At 46.5% G+C, this 18202-nt stretch overlaps 1 protein-coding gene across 1 annotated transcript in view; it reads left to right on the top strand.

Moving 5' to 3' along the window:
* ING5 (inhibitor of growth family member 5) overlaps positions 1-18202 on the top strand; it is a 517953-nt gene that overhangs the window by 347664 nt on the left and 152087 nt on the right. Inside the window, exon 8 of the mRNA XM_033958242.1 lies at positions 2524-2585. Coding sequence (XP_033814133.1) covers positions 2524-2585 — 62 coding nt within the window. The remainder of the gene's footprint in view (positions 1-2523; positions 2586-18202) is intronic.

Raw genomic sequence — 18202 nt, 5'->3', positions numbered from 1 at the left:
GCTTTTTCAGAAGAGAGGATAAGGCAATGTGTCCCATTTCTGTAGAGAACAGGCCAGATAGTAGGGCAGTGTTTACAAGATTGGTAAGGGAGAAGATGGCCTGCGCAGGAATGTTATCGTAAAGGTAGGATGGGAAAGGATCTAGGATACATTTGCAGGATTTCAATTTGAGACAAAGTTTAGAGATCTAGGATTCAGAGGCTATTTCGAAGGCAGTCCAGGATCTATCAGCAGGGATAAGGTTGGAGTCATTGGGAGGTAGAGAATTGTAAGAGATGGTTGGGGAGAAGAACTTCTTATGGTAATGATCTTTTCATTAAAAATTTGGCTAGGTCGTTTGCGGATGGGGGAGAGAAGGGGAAGGTGGAGTCATTTTTTGAGGTTAAATTACGCCAGATGTTGAACAGTGTACTAGTTTGTTTTTTTGATCTGGTGATTTTGTCACCATAGAAATTTTTCCTTGCTTTTGTCAATACCATGTTGTAGAACTTGATGTTGTCTCTCCAGGATTGTCTGTCAGAAGGGGATTTCGATTTTTTCCATTTACGCTCCAGTGCTCAACATTTTTGCTTCAATTCCCTATGATATGGAAGATACCAGGGAGCTTTGCGGGAGTGGGAGATAGGTTTAGTAGTGAGAGGAGCGAGAGCACGGTAAGTGGATTCAGAAAGGGTTACTCAGTTGTGCCAATTGGAATTAGGGTCGGTATGGTCAGGAGAAGGAGGGAGATGGTTGAGAAATTGGGACCAGAAAGCCTCTCAAAGCTGATCCCTAATTGTTTTATGTAATTGTGAAATGGCTACAGGATCCTATTTGTCATCCTCACAAGTAAAAAGAGTACACATAATTTTCTGGCCACACTCACCAACAGCCCCTATGTGTGAATGGTAGCAACATAATGTTGTAATTGAATGTAATCAAATATATCCAAAGTAACTATCATTGGCGTAGTAGAACCGACTGAAAAGATTTCAGAGTGCCATCTGCTTGTTAGACCTGTTCTAGTGTATGTATGCCCTGTGCTCGCCATCTTCTAGACATTACAGTATTCATCCCAGGCGCAAAATTCAAATTTCTTTGTAAAGGAAGGGTATCTGTAATAGGGGGGATTAAAGTGCCGTAGCGTCATTAAACAACGCCATGATATTCTCTAAAGGAAGCAGAAATATATTATTTCAGGTTTTCAATGGTAACTGACCTCTTTGGGGATGCAACAAATATCGTAGATGAATGGAAGCAAAAAGTTCCTGCTCCAACAAACAAGGGATAAAATCTGTAAGATCAAAAATCCAATCTCTCATATGTCGTAGTAAACATGCCCAATTATAGAGATGAATATCCGGAAGCCCCATCCCCCTCCCATGCCAAGTGCCCAAAAGATTATCAAAACGCATCTTCGCCTTCTTATTTACCCAACAAAAATTAGCAATGGCCTTCCGTAAAACTCCCCAATCTTTTTTCTATATAGCCAGAGTGGTACCAGTTGTAAAACATACAGCTATTTAGGAAATAGCACCATCTGAAACAGTGAAATACAGCCTCCCAGAGACAAGGTAAAGATTGTCATTTAGTAAGTGAAAGCAGTGGCAGTATATTAACTTAATATAGGAGCCTTGAATCAGATGGGAGTATAATGCCCAAATATCGAATACTTCCTTCTAACCACCATAATGGAAATAAAGGACCCAAAGTAGCTTTCACGGTGTCATCGGTTGCTAAGGGTTCAGATTTTAACATATTGAGTTTGTAGCCCCCCAAATTCCCATACTCTTCAAAACTTTCCAGAGTGAGATGAACAAGGAGATCATTCACATATGCGGATATCTTAAACACCTGTTAACTTGTAAATACCCCATCAGTTTCCAAATAAGGGGGTCTAAATTGAGCACAAATAGGGGGGATAAGGGACACCCCTGTCTTGTACCTCTCCTGACAGGAAACAAGTCCAATTGCAGCCCATTTACACTAACCCTTGCCCAGGAGTCCTGATATAAGGCCTTAATAGCATCTTCAAAAAATATACCACCTACACCCATATTTCTCCAATACACCATATAAGTACCCCCAATTCACCCACTGAAATGCTGTTTCTGCTTTGAAACTAGTCAAAAGAGAAGGGATTTTGTTATGGGTTACCCATTCCAATGAAGCCAACATGTTTATTAAATTTTTCACCACTGATTGTGATTGGAGTTCTTTTCTTAATTGATGTGAAATATATATTATAAACCGCTCAGATCCTTTGTTGGCTGTTATGCGGTATATAAAATTTTTAATAAACATATTTTAACATTGAAAATCCAGCAAAGTCTGCTGCATGAAACAAATGTGCATACTTTTAACCTTTGGAAGCAATTATAAAATTATCATCATGAAGGTAATATCAAAGAAAGATTCTTAACTCTTAGTGAAGAGAACATCTGCACTGTGAGCAACCTGAATATATATGTCTTCCAGCTAAGGAATACCAAAATTTTAGATGTGTTATTTATTTATTTATTTTTACTTCTTTCTAATCTATAGTGTCCGATTGAATGGTTTCATTTTGCTTGTGTGGATCTTACTACAAAGCCAAAAGGAAAATGGTGAGTGAGATTCTCTCTCTTGATTTGAGACTTTCTCTGTATTCATATTCCTTTGCAACACTTACAATCTGCTCTGCAAGTAAAATGAAGTGAAATTTAAGAACCTAAATGTGTATACTTTAGAAGAGAAGGGAATATTAAAGAACATCCAGTAACTCATCTATAATTAGATTAATTAATTAATTAATGCTTCTTGTGCATTAAAGTGAAAAGGGTGCTCCACAGCAAGTGGTTGTGTTATAAGGCACAAGAGGAAGTCTTGGGCTTGCAGTAAGAAAGTACTGTATATCCTTAAAAGGTGTTGGGTATATAGAATAACTTCCAATTGGAAGTGCTAGAGAAAGAGACAGTAATGGAAATCAACTAAGTTTGACAGAAGATCCCTCATTGTAACACTGGACATAGATGTCGGATCTATAGTTTTACAGTATATATAAATTGGGCAGAGCAACTCGCTCATACGGTCATAATCTATGTAGGCTAATATATCTTGATTTTGAGTTTGTGGCTATTGTTTCTATCCAAATTAGATGCTAGTGTGATACTTTTAATTTCAGATGAGCTCATTTCAATAACAGGGGTTATCCTAAGACAATCAGGCAGCATATTATCACATATGGGTACAGACAGCATGAAAAATGTACTGTCACTTTAAGTTTTAAGAAAGTTCGCAACTACCTGCACTGCGCATTCACGAGTGCCTTACTGCCCGATGCCCGCTCGTGGTACCTCAGTTCTTTGTTTTCCGTGGAGCGTAGAAGTCTGCTTTTGCGGAACTCTGTTCAGCCGGCATTGCCATCCCACTTTGTGTTTCTTTTTTACTAGTTTTTAGTCTAATTTTACTTTTATTTGTATAGTTTAAGAAAAAAATTAAAATATTTTTCCTTTGTTCAATCTCTGGCTTCAGCCTCGAGGTTCTCTCCTTGGCAGGACTTCATTCAATCATTGAGTTCAATCTTGCCGATGAGATTTTTTCCATGTTGAAACCTATGACGGGGTTTAAAAAGTGCTGCAGATGCCAGAGGCCTATTTCCATAACCGATCCACATAATTGATGTCTTCAATGTTTGGGCTCTGTTCCACCTTACAAAAGCGTTCCATTAAAGCCCGTTGTATTCAACTTGAGAAGCTGTTTGGCTCCACTATGGACATCAGAAAAACTTTGGCGCCATCACCTTTGAAACTCCTCCATTGACATCAGGAAATCTAGCATAGGGGAAGCCAGTTTCTGAACCATCCTCTTCCCAGCAAGCATCGCAGGTCTCTACAGCATCGAGTCTCTTGATGCTGACCACGCATCGATGCCATCGATCTAAGGATCAGCAGGTTGTCTCTCCTCCTAGGTGTGCATCCTCATCGAGATCACCCTCTCCGAGACAACCTGCTGCACCGAGAGTATGGGCTGGTGAGCCTTCAGTACTGGTTCATGCTGCTTGGTAGATGTCATAGGCCTTAATGGCATTGAGTCTCTTGATGCAGGCCAAAAGATGTTGTCATCGTTCTGCTGAGCTTCAGGTTTTTTTCTCCCATATGGGGTGTGTCTTCTGCCAGGTCATCCATATTGAAACAACGTACCAACGGTACCGGCTGTTGAGCAATCACTACTGGTGCACTCTTTTTGAGAGAAGCTCGATGAATTCTTTCACAGGAAGACTGCCACTATTTTTAGGTTGCATTGCATGCGTCACCTACATTCAACACCCTTGGTACTGGCCCAACCTCATCATACCACTGCAAGGCATCAAGGTACTGATACCATTGATCCATTGGAGCATCAAAATACTGCTCAGGTATCTTCTGTGAGGCATCATGTCTCGGTGCCGATCTTCCTCCAGGCATTTTTCTTCACATCGAAGTTCTACTTCTCAGCAATACTCCCTTCAAGACTTAGAGCTGCTACTTCAGGTCGTAAGTCTTCTTCTTCTGTGAGGCATTCCAGACCAAGACTTCAGCATTCCTCTTTTGCTCGACCTCCTTTTTCGAAGAGACATCAGGCATTTCATCGATCCACTTTGCCTCTTCATCAGACCAGTACTGAAATGTCGCAGGACTTTGTCTAGACATTTTTTCCCAGAAGTGTTCTCTGATTCAAAGTCTGACTCAGTGTGGGTTTTCCCCTCTCTGAACCTGAGTCTGTTAGTGCAACTATCCCCAAAATAAGATCTTCTCCTGAAGAATTCTCATTTGCCACTTATATTAACCAATTGTGCAAAGATTTGTCTCTTTCAGTGGAGACTGATGCCTCATTTACTGCTGAACTCCAAAATATATAGAATTTTCATGGACCTTCCAAAGATCTCTTAAAATTGCCATTGCATGAACTGTTTAAACAAATCATTTTCAAAATTTGGGAGGTGCCTTTATCTGTCAAGGCTGCTCTAGGGAAGATGAATTTGCTTTACAGAACTTTCTCTACTCCAGGATTTGATAGTCCACAGCTTCCACATCATTCATTAGTGGAATCAATCCTCAAGAAATATTTTCCTACCATAGTTCATGCCTCATTATCTCCGGGATGTGAAAGCCGTACTATGGACAAGTTTGGATGTCACATTTACCAAAACTCTGCTGTTGAGTAGAATCCTCACCATATTTGCCGGTGTATAGGCGTATAAGACCCCCCCTTTTTAAATATACATTAAGGGAGATCACGTGATGTGCTGAGTAGAGCAAGACATGCTCTGCTTGAGCTCCGGGGCCTTTACTCTACCGCATTAATCTTTCCAACTTATCAATTTGCTGTGACTCGGGCGGTGGGGGTGTATGGACAAGTTTGTCCACTCTTTGAGCCCGATTATGAGTGGGAGAGCCACTCGTATAGATAAAGAAAAATCCACCCGTTCCCAGAAGCTTGACCCCAAGATGGCAGCGCATGAGTCGGGCCCCGCGCGTCAGCTATCGGCAGAACACATAAAAGCGGTGAGGGCTCTGGAGGCTCGATTTCAGCAGCTGTCGGGGCAGCTCTCAACATTGGAAAATCTACTAGCTGACACCACGCTATCGGCAGAACACATAGAAGCGGTGCAAGCTCTGGAAGCTCGATTCGAGCAGCTGACAGGGCAGCTCTCAACATTGGAAAATCTACTAGCCGACACCACGCGTCGAACTGGGGACCTTGAGAACTGGGTCGCATCGACGGAAGATGCGCAGACCACATCAGCGGTGGGAGTTAACGGTCCTAAAGGAACATGTGCGCCGGCAGATGGAAAAAAATCGACGACTTGGAAAACTGCTCTAGAAGAGATAATCTTCCGCTGGTGGGCTTCCCAGAGTCTGTGTCGGATGACAGCATGTTGTCCACAGCGGAGTCCTGGCTCCGCAAGGAGCTTTAACCTGAAGGCATGGGGCCATTACGGCTGGAAAGAGCACATCGTCTGGGCAGACGGTGGGATGATCATGCCCGGGCTCGGGTGATTATCCTGAAGATCCATAATTATGCTCACAAGGCAGAATTGCTGCGCTTGTACAAGCAAAAAAGGAAAGAGCTTCGCTACAATGGGAACCCAGTCCGGCTGTTTCAAGACTATTCCCCGGCCCTGCAAGAGCGATGATGACCCTTTTCCCCGGTGTGTTCTGCTCTGTATAATTGCAAACGGCGGTTCATGCTATTTGAAGATCTGGATAAGCGCTGGGTGGAAGACTTTTGATACCGTGAATTCCACTCAAGCTTATTTGGATACGCTACCAGAGGAACCTAGTACCTCCATTTCTTAATGACAGGCTTTCCTCTTTTATGCATTGCCTTTCCTCTGCCTTTGGGCTTGATTGAAGTTGGGGTTGTGTGGGTGGCTCGAATATGAGCACTTTCGGGAAATGGGGTGCCTCTCAATCCTTGGCCTTGCTGCTTTTGAGTGTATGGTGTGTGCCTGCCTGTGGAGATGGTTCATTGGCCCTGGTTGGACTGTATTTGCTGACTTGCAGGCGCAAGATCTTCTTTTGACCTACTTGCTTTTCCCTTTCCTCGTTGGATGTAGGGTGCAGCTCTACGACTCTGGGCTCCCCTTTCTAGCATTTTGTACTGCTAGGAGCGCCTATGGAGGTATTGTGGAAGAGAAGGGCGAGGATGTACATGTGTCTGGTGTGCATGCTACTCACTTTGGGTCCTTTTGGGGTATTCCTATTTCTGGGTTGGATGGTTTGTCTGCTGGGGGATGGGGCGTATGTGTGTGCCTTGTGTGCTTGTATTCTCTCCTGGGTATCTTTGGGGTACATTCCTGTTGGGTTTCTAGGTGTGTTTATATAGGTGGCACATGCCAATGGTTTGTCTGGAGTATGGATGTGGGTTCCTAGTTTTTGGCACTTTTCTGTATATGGCCTGGTGCTTTGTGTGAGTCTACCCTATAGGTTGGCTTCTGCTTTGCTTCATGATGATGGGGTCTGGCTCTACTTATGGATGGTGTTGGGGGGGACTGCCTGAGCTACCATATGTTGCTTCAATCTGGGAGGGGGGGAGGTGATGCAGTGTTTGCAATGTTTTTAATGTGCTATGCCAATACAGTATTAGGGTCTTGCCATTGCTGATTTGTATATTTTCTTTTCTAGTGTGGGTGGGGTGGACTGGGAGCCCCGATCACAAAGTAGTGACTCCTCACTTCGTGCTGCCTAGGTGGTGCGGGGTGAGTTTTCGACATATAGGTTTAAGGGGGGGTTCGCATTCTGGGGGGGGTGGGAGAGATTGATGGGTTGGGTTGTTAAGTGGAAGGGTGGGCGGTCCTCCTTCGGTTCTCATGTTTGGTTTCATAGGATATCACATTGTTGTTAATATATCTTCAGTATGTACATTCTCTATAGATTTGCTGTCCTCAGGGGAGGCTGGGCTCCTGGGGTTTCTGTCTTGTCTATTTTTTGCGTCTTTCTTTCCTGATTCTCTAGTCTGAGTACTCCTTTTAGACTAACCTCTTGGAATGTGGGGGGAATCACTTCACCGGTTAAAAGGTCTAAAATTTTATCGGCTCTAAATCAATATCGCTCAGATGTTGCCTGTTTACAAGAGACTCGTTTAACGGCTGCAGAACATCTTAAACTACATCGCTCTTGGGTAGGGGAGGTCTACTTTGCTTCGTCACTGGGCCGTCATGGTGGGATAGCTGTGTTGATCCGCAAATCTTCGCCGCTGGGAGTTCAAGTCCTTGATAAGGCCGCTGATGGTAGATATCTCCTTTTCCGCCTGACGTTGGGTGACCAACACTACCTTCTCCTAGTGGTTTATGATCCTAACTCCTTGGAATCCTCTTTCCTACAGAAATTGACTCAGCTTTGCTCTCATTATTCTGGGGATCCACTTATTCTTTTGGGTGATTTTAATTTGGTTCTAGATACTGCCTCTGATAAGTCGGGTGCTTCCTCTACTCATTGGGGGCCAAGGGCTGTCTCCTTTCAGATTTTTTGTGATACTCTTTCTATAGTGGACCCTTGGCGCCTTCTTCATCCTGAGGTTCATGATTACACTCATCTTTCTTGGGCTCACAATACTTGGTCTTGGATTGACTACATTTTCCTGTCCTCGACATTGTTTTCTTCCATCGTCTCTGCAGAAATTGGTCCTTTGATTATTTCAGATCACACCCTGATATGGATGGACGTTCATTTAGAAGCTGCTTATCTTCGCTCCCTTTCTTGGCGCTTTCCGTACTACCTGGCTCAGGTTGTGGAATTTCAAATTTTTTTGCAGGCCCAATGGGATGACTATGTCGCTCATAATGCCACCCACATGGATGATCTCGTTTTGTTTTGGGAAGTGGCTAAGACGGTAATTAGGGGTCATATTATTTCTTTTTTGTGTGTAAGGAACAAGTGTTTCCATAGAGGAATCATCACTTTGGAAAAGGCCTTACGCGATGCTAAGCGATCGTTTCACTCAGCTCCTTCGGGGGATACTCGGGAACGTTATTTGTCTACTCAACATAAGAACATAAGCAGTGCCTCCGCCGGGTCAGACCATAGGTCCATCCTGCCCAGCAGTCCGCTCCCGCGGCGGCCCAAACAGGTCACGACCTGTCTGAATCACCAGAAGGGGCCCCTTGCCACCTTGGTTTCTCATTAAAGTCCTATCTTCCATCAAAGTCCTCACCCTCTGGTCTTGCCCATGCACGACCTTGTTGGCTTTCTATACTTATTACCTAGTTAGCTTTCTATACTTGTGTTACATCCCAGCACCTCTCTCAGTATCCCACGATCCCTTTATCCCTCAGGAATCCGTCCAATCCCTGTTTGAATCCATGTACCGTACTCTGCCTGATCACTTCCTCCGGTAGCGCATTCCAAGTGTTCACGACCCTTTGGGTGAAGAAAAACTTCCTTGCATTTGTTTTGAACCTATCTCCCTTCAGTTTCTCGGAATGCCCCCTCGTACCTGTTGTCCCCCTCAGTCTGAAGAATCTGTCCCTATCCACCCTCTCTATGCCCCTCATGATCTTGAAGGTCTCTATCATATCTCCCCTGAGTCTCCTTTTTTCCAGAGAGAAGAGCCCCAGCCTATCCAACCTCTCGGCGTATGGGCAGTGTTCCAGCCCTTTTACCAGTTTCGTTGCTCTCCTTTGGACTCTCTCAAGTACCGCCATGTCTTTCTTGAGGTGCGGCAACCAATACTGAACGCAGTATTCCAGATGTGGACGCACCATCGCTCGATACAATGGCATGATGACTTCCCGCGTCCTGGTTGTTATGCCCCTCTTTATGATGCCCAGCATCCTGTTGGCTTTTTTTGAGGCTGCTGCGCACTGTGCAGATGGCTTCAGTGATGCATCCACCAGCACACCCAAGTCTCTCTCAAGTCTGCTTTCTCCCAACAATGCCCCCCCAATTTGTAGTTGAACAACGGGTTCTTTTTCCCTATATGCATGACCTTGCATTTTTCCACGTTAAAGCGCATTTGCCATTTGTTTTCCCAGTCTTCCAGCTTGTCCAGGTCCCTTTGCAGGTCCTCACACTCTTCCCTGGACCTAACTCTGCCGCACAGTTTGGTATCATCTGCAAATTTTATAACCTCGCACTTTGCCTCCTTTTCCAGGTCATTGATAAATATATTGAAGAGTAACGGCCCCAGCACCGATCCCTGTGGCACACCGCTCGTGACTCCCCCCCAGTCAGAATATTGGCCCTTTACTCCGACCCTCTGCAGTCTACCCGACAACCAGTGCTTGATCCATCTGTGCACATCCCCTCCCACCCCGTGGTTCCACTGCTTCCTAAGCAGCCTTTCATGTGGCACCTTGTCGAAAGCCTTTTGAAAATCGAGGTAAATGATGTCTATGGGTTCCCCATTGTCCACCCGACTGCTTATTCCCTCAAAGAAGTACAGAAGGTTCGTTAGGCACGACCTTCCCTTACAGAATCCGTGCTGGCTAGTTCTCAGTAGGCCATTCCTCTCGATGTGTTCGCAAATGCCGTCCTTGATCATAGCTTCCACCATCTTCCCTATAATTGAAGTCAGGCTCACCGGCCTGTAGTTCCCGGGGTCACCCCTTGATCCCTTCTTGAAGATAGGTGTGACATTCGCCAATTTCCAGTCCTCTGGTACCTCTCCAGTTTTCAAGGATAGGTTGCAAACATGCTGGATTGTGCCCGCTATTTCTTGTCTTAATTCCTTCAGAACCCTTGGGTGGATCCCGTCCAGGCCCGGTGATTTGCCGCATTTTAACCTGTCTATCTGTTTGAGGACATCCTCCTTACTTACCTCTATGTGCTCCAATTTTTCGGCCTGTTCCCCACTCATGAGCTCCTCTGAGTCCGGTATATTAGATGTGTCTTCACTCATGAAAACCGACGAGAAGAACGTGTTCAACCTCTCAGCTACCTCTTTATCCTCCTTAATCACTCCCTTCCTATCCCCATCATCCAACGGCCCCACCTCCTCTCTCGCTGGTCGCTTCCCCTTTAAGTAACTGAAGAATGCCTTGAAGTTTTTTGCCTCCCTGGCCAGCCCCTCCTCGTATTCCCCTTTTGCTTTTCTAACCTCTCGGTGGCATTCCTTTTGGCATTTCCTGTGCGCTGGTGATTTTCCTCCGTTGGGTCCTTTTTCCATCTCCGGAAGGATACTTTTTTGTCATTTATTGCCCTCTTTACTTCAGTTGACATCCAAACCGGGTCCTTTGACCGCTTGTTCTTGCAGCCTTTCCTGAAACTGGGGACGTACATTCTTTGTGCTTCCTGCAGGGTGTCCCTGAATAGGGTCCAGGCGCTTCCTACAGTCTCCATCCTAAAGATGTTTCTGAGCTTCCTCCTCACCATTTCCCTCATAGCAACATAGTTCCCTTTCCTGAAGTTGAGCGCAGTTGTTGCGGTCCTCCTTACTATGGGTGTCCCCCTTTCTAATGTGAATCTGATCGCGTTGTGATCACTGTTGCCTAGTGGTCCTCCCACTTCTACCCCTCTTGCAGGCCCCCCTAATCCGTTTAGGATGAGGTCAAGAGTAGCACCCCCTCGCGTCGGTTCCTTGACTAGTTGCTCCATGAAGCAGTCCCTCACAGCTTCTACAAATCCTGTTTCCCTAGTGCAGTTGGAGTGACCCGTACTCCAGTCTATCCCCGGGTAGTTGAAGTCCCCCATCACTGTTACACTTCCAGTCCTGCATTCCTGTCTCAGTTCAGCTTCCAAGTCGTGTCCGACTCCTTCTGGCGTACCAGGTGGGCGATAGTACAGCCCCAGTTTTATGTCTGCACCCTTGTTTCTCGGCAATTTGATCCATAGCGATTCCAGCCCCTCTGCCTTTGTCGCCATATCCATCCCGACCGAGTAGATAGAGTCCTTTATATATAGTGCTATGCCTCCCCCCTTCTTGTGGGTCCTGTCCCTCCTGTAGAGCTTGTATCCCGGCAGCGCCACATCCCATTGATTTTCCTCTGTCCACCAGGTTTCTGTAATTCCAATTATATCCAGGTCCTCCCCCTTGGCCACGACTTCTAGTTCACCCATCTTGGCCATGAGGCTTCTTGCATTTGTGTATAAGCACCGCAGGTCCCGTCGTTTTTGCTCCACCTCTGCATTTACCTCTGCATTTACCTGGGCCGCCTCCCCTTGAGTTTCGGGCAGTTCTCCCGTTCCCTGTGCTTCTGCTTTGCTCTCAGCCTGTACCCTCGTAACTTTCAGCTTCCCCATACTCCCGCCACCCCACTTCCCCACTTTTCCTCTGGGTTTTCTAGCCCTACCGGCCCCCTCCTGGGCTATCATCCCTTGAACCTCTGTTTGATCCCCCTCGCCTTGTGGCACCTCTATATTGCCCTCAGCTTTTGCCCTCGTGCCACCCAGTCCCCCTGTGTCTTCATGCCCCTTAGTCTCCTCCCAGCAAGCTCCCTTTACCTGATGGTTCCCTCGCTGTCTGATCACAAGATCCACCGGTCCCTCTACTTCCTTCCTGCAGTCAGCCCGTTCAGCATCTGTTCTGGATACTGTTGTCCGAAGCGTCAACATCAGTTCAGCTGTCGGCTTTCCCCCTCTCCTCAGTTTAAAGCCCTCTCGATCTCCTTCCTCACATTGGCTGCCAGTAGTCTAGTTCCTGCTGTGCTCAGGTGTAGTCCGTCCCGCCGGTAGAGCTTGCTCTTTCCCCAGAAGGATGTCCAGTTCCTCACAAAGTGGAAGCCCTCCTCTTGGCACCATCTCCTCAACCATGCATTCACAGCCTGGAGGTCTGCCTGCCTCTTTGCATCTGCCCTCGGTACAGGCAGGATCTCTGAGAATGCTATCCTCCGTGTACTTCGCTTCAGCTTTCGTCCCAGGACCCTGAACTGGTCAGTCAGTGTGGCTATGCTGAAGTTCCTCCGGCTCACATCATTTGTTCCGACGTGGATTATCACCGCAGTCTCCTCTGTCTCTGCTCCGTCCAGGATCCTCTCGATCCTATCAGTGATGTCTCGTGTCTTGGCCCCTGGGAGATAAGTCACTAGCCGGTCCTCCCTTCCTCCGGCTACATGACTATCTACCTCTCTCAAGATCGAGTCTCCCACCACAATAGCAGACTTCCCTTTCCTCAGCAACCTCCTCTGTCTCAGGTCCGTGTCCTCGGTGTAGAGCGGTGTCTCTCCCTCAGGGTCCTGGTGAGTCGCGGTCTCCTCCTCTTGCGTGGTTCCTCCGCTAGGTCCCTCCCCGGTGTCGCCTTGTGGATCCTGGGTCTCGTCTGCCGACATCCGTCTGTACAGCTGCTGGTCCTGTTCCTCCACCTTCCTGTAGGCTTCCTCGATGAATCTCTCGAGGTCCCTCACCTGGTCCACACTGGAGCCTGCTCCATCTGTGTCCTTGGTTGACCAGCTCGTCTCCTCTGTGGTGCGGGGTCCCTCTAGCCCCTCCAGTTCCTGGACCCTTACCCTCAGTCTGCCGACCTCCATCCTCAGGCTTTCCAGTTCCTGACACCGACTGCATATGTACTCCCGCCTTCCCAAGGGGAGGTAGTCATACATATTACACTCTATGCAGTATACCGGAAAGTACCTCTGGGATCCTGGGTCCTCCATCGCTCTTGTAAAGTGCTGGTGTGCTCCTGGTGATTCTGGAGTCCTTGGCTGTCTTCTCTCGGCCCTTCTCAAGGCCCTTCGCAAAGGCGCTCTCGCTAAGGTGAGCGCCTTTGCCGCTCGCCTTCGCCGCGCGCCGAACGGCTGCGCACCGTTGGCTCCGCCCCTTTTCAAGGGGGAGTCCGATGCTGCCTCCGACGCGGTGGGGGTGGGCGGAGCGTACTCTCGCCGCTTCCCCGAACCTTCAGCTCCCACTTGCCTCCTTCTCCTGCTCTGTCCCGACTCTGGCCGCTTCCTGGTTGCTGAGCACGCTGCTTCCTGCCTCTCCTGTGCTCAGCACCAGCACCACGAGTTGCCGCGTTGGCTCCTCCCCTTTTCAAGGGGGAGTCCGATGCTGCCTCCGATGCGGTGGGGGTGGGCGGAGCGTACTCTCGCCGCTTCCCCGAACCTTCAGCTCCCACTTGCCTCCTTCTCCTGCTCTGCCCCGACTCTGGCCGCTTCCTGGTTGCTGAGCACGCTGCTTCCTGCCTCTCCTGTGCTCAGCACCAGCACCATGAGTTGCTGCGTTGGCTCCGCCCCTTTTCAAGGGGGAGTCCGACGCTGCCTCCAACGCGGTGGGGGTGGGCGGAGCGTACTCTCGCCGCTTCCCCGAACCTTCAGCTCCCATTTGCCTCCTCCTGCTCTGCCCCGACTCTGGCCGCTTCCTGGTTGCTGAGCACGCTGCTTCCTACCTCTCCTGTGCTCAGCACAAGAGGTTCTCAATTCTCTTATTCACTCACGTTCTCAGAAATGGACAGCTTACTATAAACATCGGTTTCACCGTTTTGGTAATAAGCCAGGGTACCTTATGGCGCAACTAGTGACAGTTGAGACTAACAGAAAACCAATTTTAACTCTCTGAACCCCGGGGGGTGGTAGGGTGACCAGTACGTTGGCAGTTTCGGGGGTCCTCTTTGACTTTTTTCAATGGCTATATGGAGCTCCTGAGGATGCGTCACCGGACTTATTGGCAGATTATCTCCAGTCCTCTGGAATCCCTCGCCTCTCCGACGACGTTGTGACTGCTCTTAATAGCCCCTTTTAGGCAGTGGAGTTGGAATCTGCTATCAAAGCTCTCCGCTCTGGTAAGGCTCCAGGCCCAGATGGCTTTTCTGGAGAGTTTTACCGCATTCTTTCTTCTAATCTTTGTCGTCCTTTGTTGGCTTATTACTCGAGGATCTTTTCCTTGGTTTGCTAACGAGGCGCTTATTACTTTATTGGTGAAACCTGGAAAGGTGGCTGATGATCCCAGCTCTTATCGCCCGATCTCTCTGATTAACGTGGACCTCAAGCTTTTCTCTCACATTCTTGCCGATCGTCTTGCTTCCCATCTCCCCACGCTCATTCATGAGGACCAGGTAGGGTTTGTCCATGGTCGCCAATCTGTCTGTAACGTGCGTAAGGTTCTCTTTGCCCTAGCTCACTGCCAACAACATCGTATTCCAGCTTTGTTTGTTAGCCTCGACGCCTCTAGGGCCTTTGATAATATTTATTGGTCCTTTTTGTTTTGTACCTTCGAGTATATTGGGCTGGGAGGCTTCTATCTAAATGCAGTGGGTTCTTTGTACTCTAATCCGAGGATCTCTTTATTGGTTAATGGGACGTGTACGGACTCCTTTCCTATTCTTCGGGGCATTCGACAGGGGTACCCCCTCTCGCCTTTACTTTTTCTCCTTTCTTTAGAGCCTTTACTTTGCACTCTTCATGGGTTTGGAGAGGTGCAGGGCCTTAGTGTTGCGGGGCTAGAATTGAAGACTTTAGCTTTCGCTGATGACATGTTCTTGATTCTTACTAGGTCTGAGGATTCTTTGCTGACGGCCTTGGATCTCATCTCTGAGTTTGGATTTTATTCTGGTTTATCTCTCAATTTGGATAAATCGGTGGCTTTGCCTTCTACTTTTGAGGTCCGTGCGGCATGGCGGGGTGCATTTCCGTTGCGTTGGGCTGACACATCGTTGAAGTACTTAGGGGTGTTAATTGTACTTGATTTATCTCATTTATACTCTATGAATGTGGAGCCTGTATTTCAGGCGCTCCAGAATAAGTTGCGGTTTTGGGGAGGTCTCCCGTTTTCGCTCTTGGGCCGGGTGCATTTATACAACATGCTTATTGTCCCATGTTGGTTATATGTTTTTCAGGTACTTCCTCTTTATTTGACTTCCAGAGATGACTGTAGAGTGCAGTGCTTGGTTCAGAGGTTTTTTTGGGCCGGTAAGAGGGCGAGACTGCCGTACAAATGGGCGGTGGCTCCATGGTACAAGAGGGGTCTCGGATTGTTGAATCTTCGCTTTTTGACTATTGCCTGTGGTATGCGTCATATCAATGATCTTTTTAGAGGTTCTTCTGCTTTCACTAACATCTCTTTGGAACTCTCTTGTTTCCAGACTACTCATTTTAGTACCTATCTCCATGCTGTACCCTCTACTTCACCTGAGCCTCTTTCCCGCAGGGTGTTGCACCATCCTCTGCGGAAAGTTTGACATTGGATCTGTAAATTTCATTCTGTTAATCCTTCTGTCACTCCTTTTCTGTCTATTTGCTTTAATGGTTCTTTTCCTCCTGGGATAGATGGGGTTAGTTTTGCTCGATGGGAAGCAAGGGGCATTCATTATGTGTTCAATTAGTGGACGATGATGGGAAGATTCGATATTTTGCTAAAGGTGCGGGAGGAATTTGATCTTACGCCCACTGACTATTTTGCCTATATACAAATGCAACACTATCTTAACTCCCTACCTATAGGATCTTTAACGACTTCTTTTCAGGAGTTCTTATCCACAGCCTTTACTATTGATTCCCAACTTCCTATTCCCCTTAAATTCCATGGATGAGTCCCTCTTGTTTGATCATTCTAGATTACGGGATGCCTGGGTTCGGGACCTTGCTGTGGAATTGCCTGAGGATGTGATCTTACAAGCAATTCATAGACTGCCCACTTTTCGAAAATATGCTACTTTTTGGGAACAACATTATAAATTAGTCTGTTGTTTATATGTCTCCCCTAAGCGGGCTTACCTCTCTGGTTTTTGTGAGTCCGCTGCCTGCTTTAGTTGCCAGGACTCTGAAGCGGGCTTGGGCCATATGTTCTGGACATGTCCCAACATCCGCTCCTTTTGGGATACCATATTTCTTTTTGTGGAGCGTATTTGGACCATTACTATTCAACGTTCTCCTCTGTCTCTCTTTGGAGTCATCCCTCATTATTCCCCAAGAAAATGGGGGGCAGCCAGCTTTCTTAGGTGGACAGTTATTATTGCCTTGAAATGCCTTGAAATGGCTCGACGGAGAGGCACCGAATTACTCCCTCTGGCGGTGCCAGATGATTACCTTGCTGATGTGGGAGTGCCGAGATATACGAGACTTTTCTTCTCCTACTGGGCGCTCTTTCCAGTGTACTTAGGAACCTTTTTGGAACACTATGACCCTTCTAGCTCACAGCAAATTGCTTAATTGTTGATATCCTGTATTGTTCCCTTGTTCTGCTAATTTTTGTATGTCTGTTTCTTTGTACTACATTTTTCCCCTTTGGGGACTGTACATGGAAGTAGGACCGGGTAAGGGGGGGGGATGGTTGTTGGGGCATACTGGGTACCTGTGGTGTTGTAGGTTTTCTGATAAAATTTGAGGTTCGCTTTTCTTCCTGTTCAATGTACTGCTGACTTTCTGTTGAGCTCAATAAAATATATTTGAACATAAATCTCCAAATTGTTAACCACAACATCTGATCTCAAAGCATTCTGTAAAGAAATCAAAACTCTCCTATTCAAAAAGTATATTCAATCTACTTAAACCCCCCCTCCTCCTATCCCCTCTATAACTTTCCCAAGTATAGTCCACTTCCTGGTACCATTTTCTCAACGTCCCAAAAAAGTAACCGGAAACCCAAGTAATCAACCTGATTCTTAACATCTCCTACTAATACATTCTAACTATCATCGTAAGGAAACCAGTTAATCCTCTATGTAACGTAACCAGAAATAATTTCCTTTGCAATGTAATTTCCTATATAATGTAACTTCCTATGTAATGTAATTTCCTATGTAATATAACCAGAAATAATTTCCTATGTAACGTATCCAGAATTAATTTTCCTATGTATTGTATTCTGAACCTCAATTCTGTAATCTGTATAAGCAATTGTTTGGTGGCTGGGCTTCATATTTCAGGACTCAAGGAGCATACCAGCTTTTTTTTTTTTTTTTTTTTTCCTCAGGTACTTTAGTTAGATTGTGAGCCTTCGGGACAGTTAGAGAACTTCCAAGTACCTATCTTTATTTATTTTTATTTTATTGTATCTTTAATGCATCTTTATTGTAAACCGCTTTGAACCTCACGGTATAGCAGTATATAAAAAATAAAATAAAATATACATTAAGCAAAAAAATACTGACACATGTGTACAGTGCCTCCTCCCATCAGGCTTTCCACCCTGTCCCCCATCCCTGCCCTATCCATCCTACCTCCTCTGCTGCTGGAATTCCTGGTGGTCCAGGGATGCATTGGGCAGGAGCAAACTTTCCGTGCTCCTGCCCCGCTGCTAACCCAGTCAATCGCTGCCATGGCTGCTCCAAGTTCTGGCTTCTTTAGCCGCTAAGCAGTACAAACAGTGGCGTGCTTTGGTGCTGCTGCTTGACGCTGACCAGCTTCCTGAATGGCTCCTACGAATTCTCGCTCTTGTCGACCTCCACCGGTCTTTAGTGGTTTGGGATCCTCAACTTGTTCTCTCTCACTGCTGCTCCCTTCTTTTGAGCCTTGTACGGTTTTGCACCATGATACAGTAATTTCTCTATACCCCTCCTTCTTGTTTGGGCAGCAGAAGTCAGGAGATATCATATACATCTCATCTCATCATGATATCATGATATACATCTCATCAGGAGATATCATATTCATCTAATCGTATCATCATCGCATCATATTCATCTAATCGCATCACCCTTGAGAAATGGCTCTTCGTACCTTGTACTGCAAAAGAACCTCTTACAAGCAACTACTCTCTACAGAATCTCTTCTCACCGGTTCATCCCCTTCATTTCTCATGGGTTAGTTTTTGCTTATCCCTGGAGATCTATTTCCTCATACCTTACAATCTATATCTCTTTTGCCATGTTTGGGCTATACTGCATTTTGGGGCTT

Source organism: Geotrypetes seraphini, chromosome 9 (genome assembly GCF_902459505.1).
Source record: "Geotrypetes seraphini chromosome 9, aGeoSer1.1, whole genome shotgun sequence".
NCBI lineage: Eukaryota > Metazoa > Chordata > Amphibia > Gymnophiona > Dermophiidae > Geotrypetes > Geotrypetes seraphini.
This window is presented reverse-complemented; position numbering and strand designations above follow the sequence as displayed.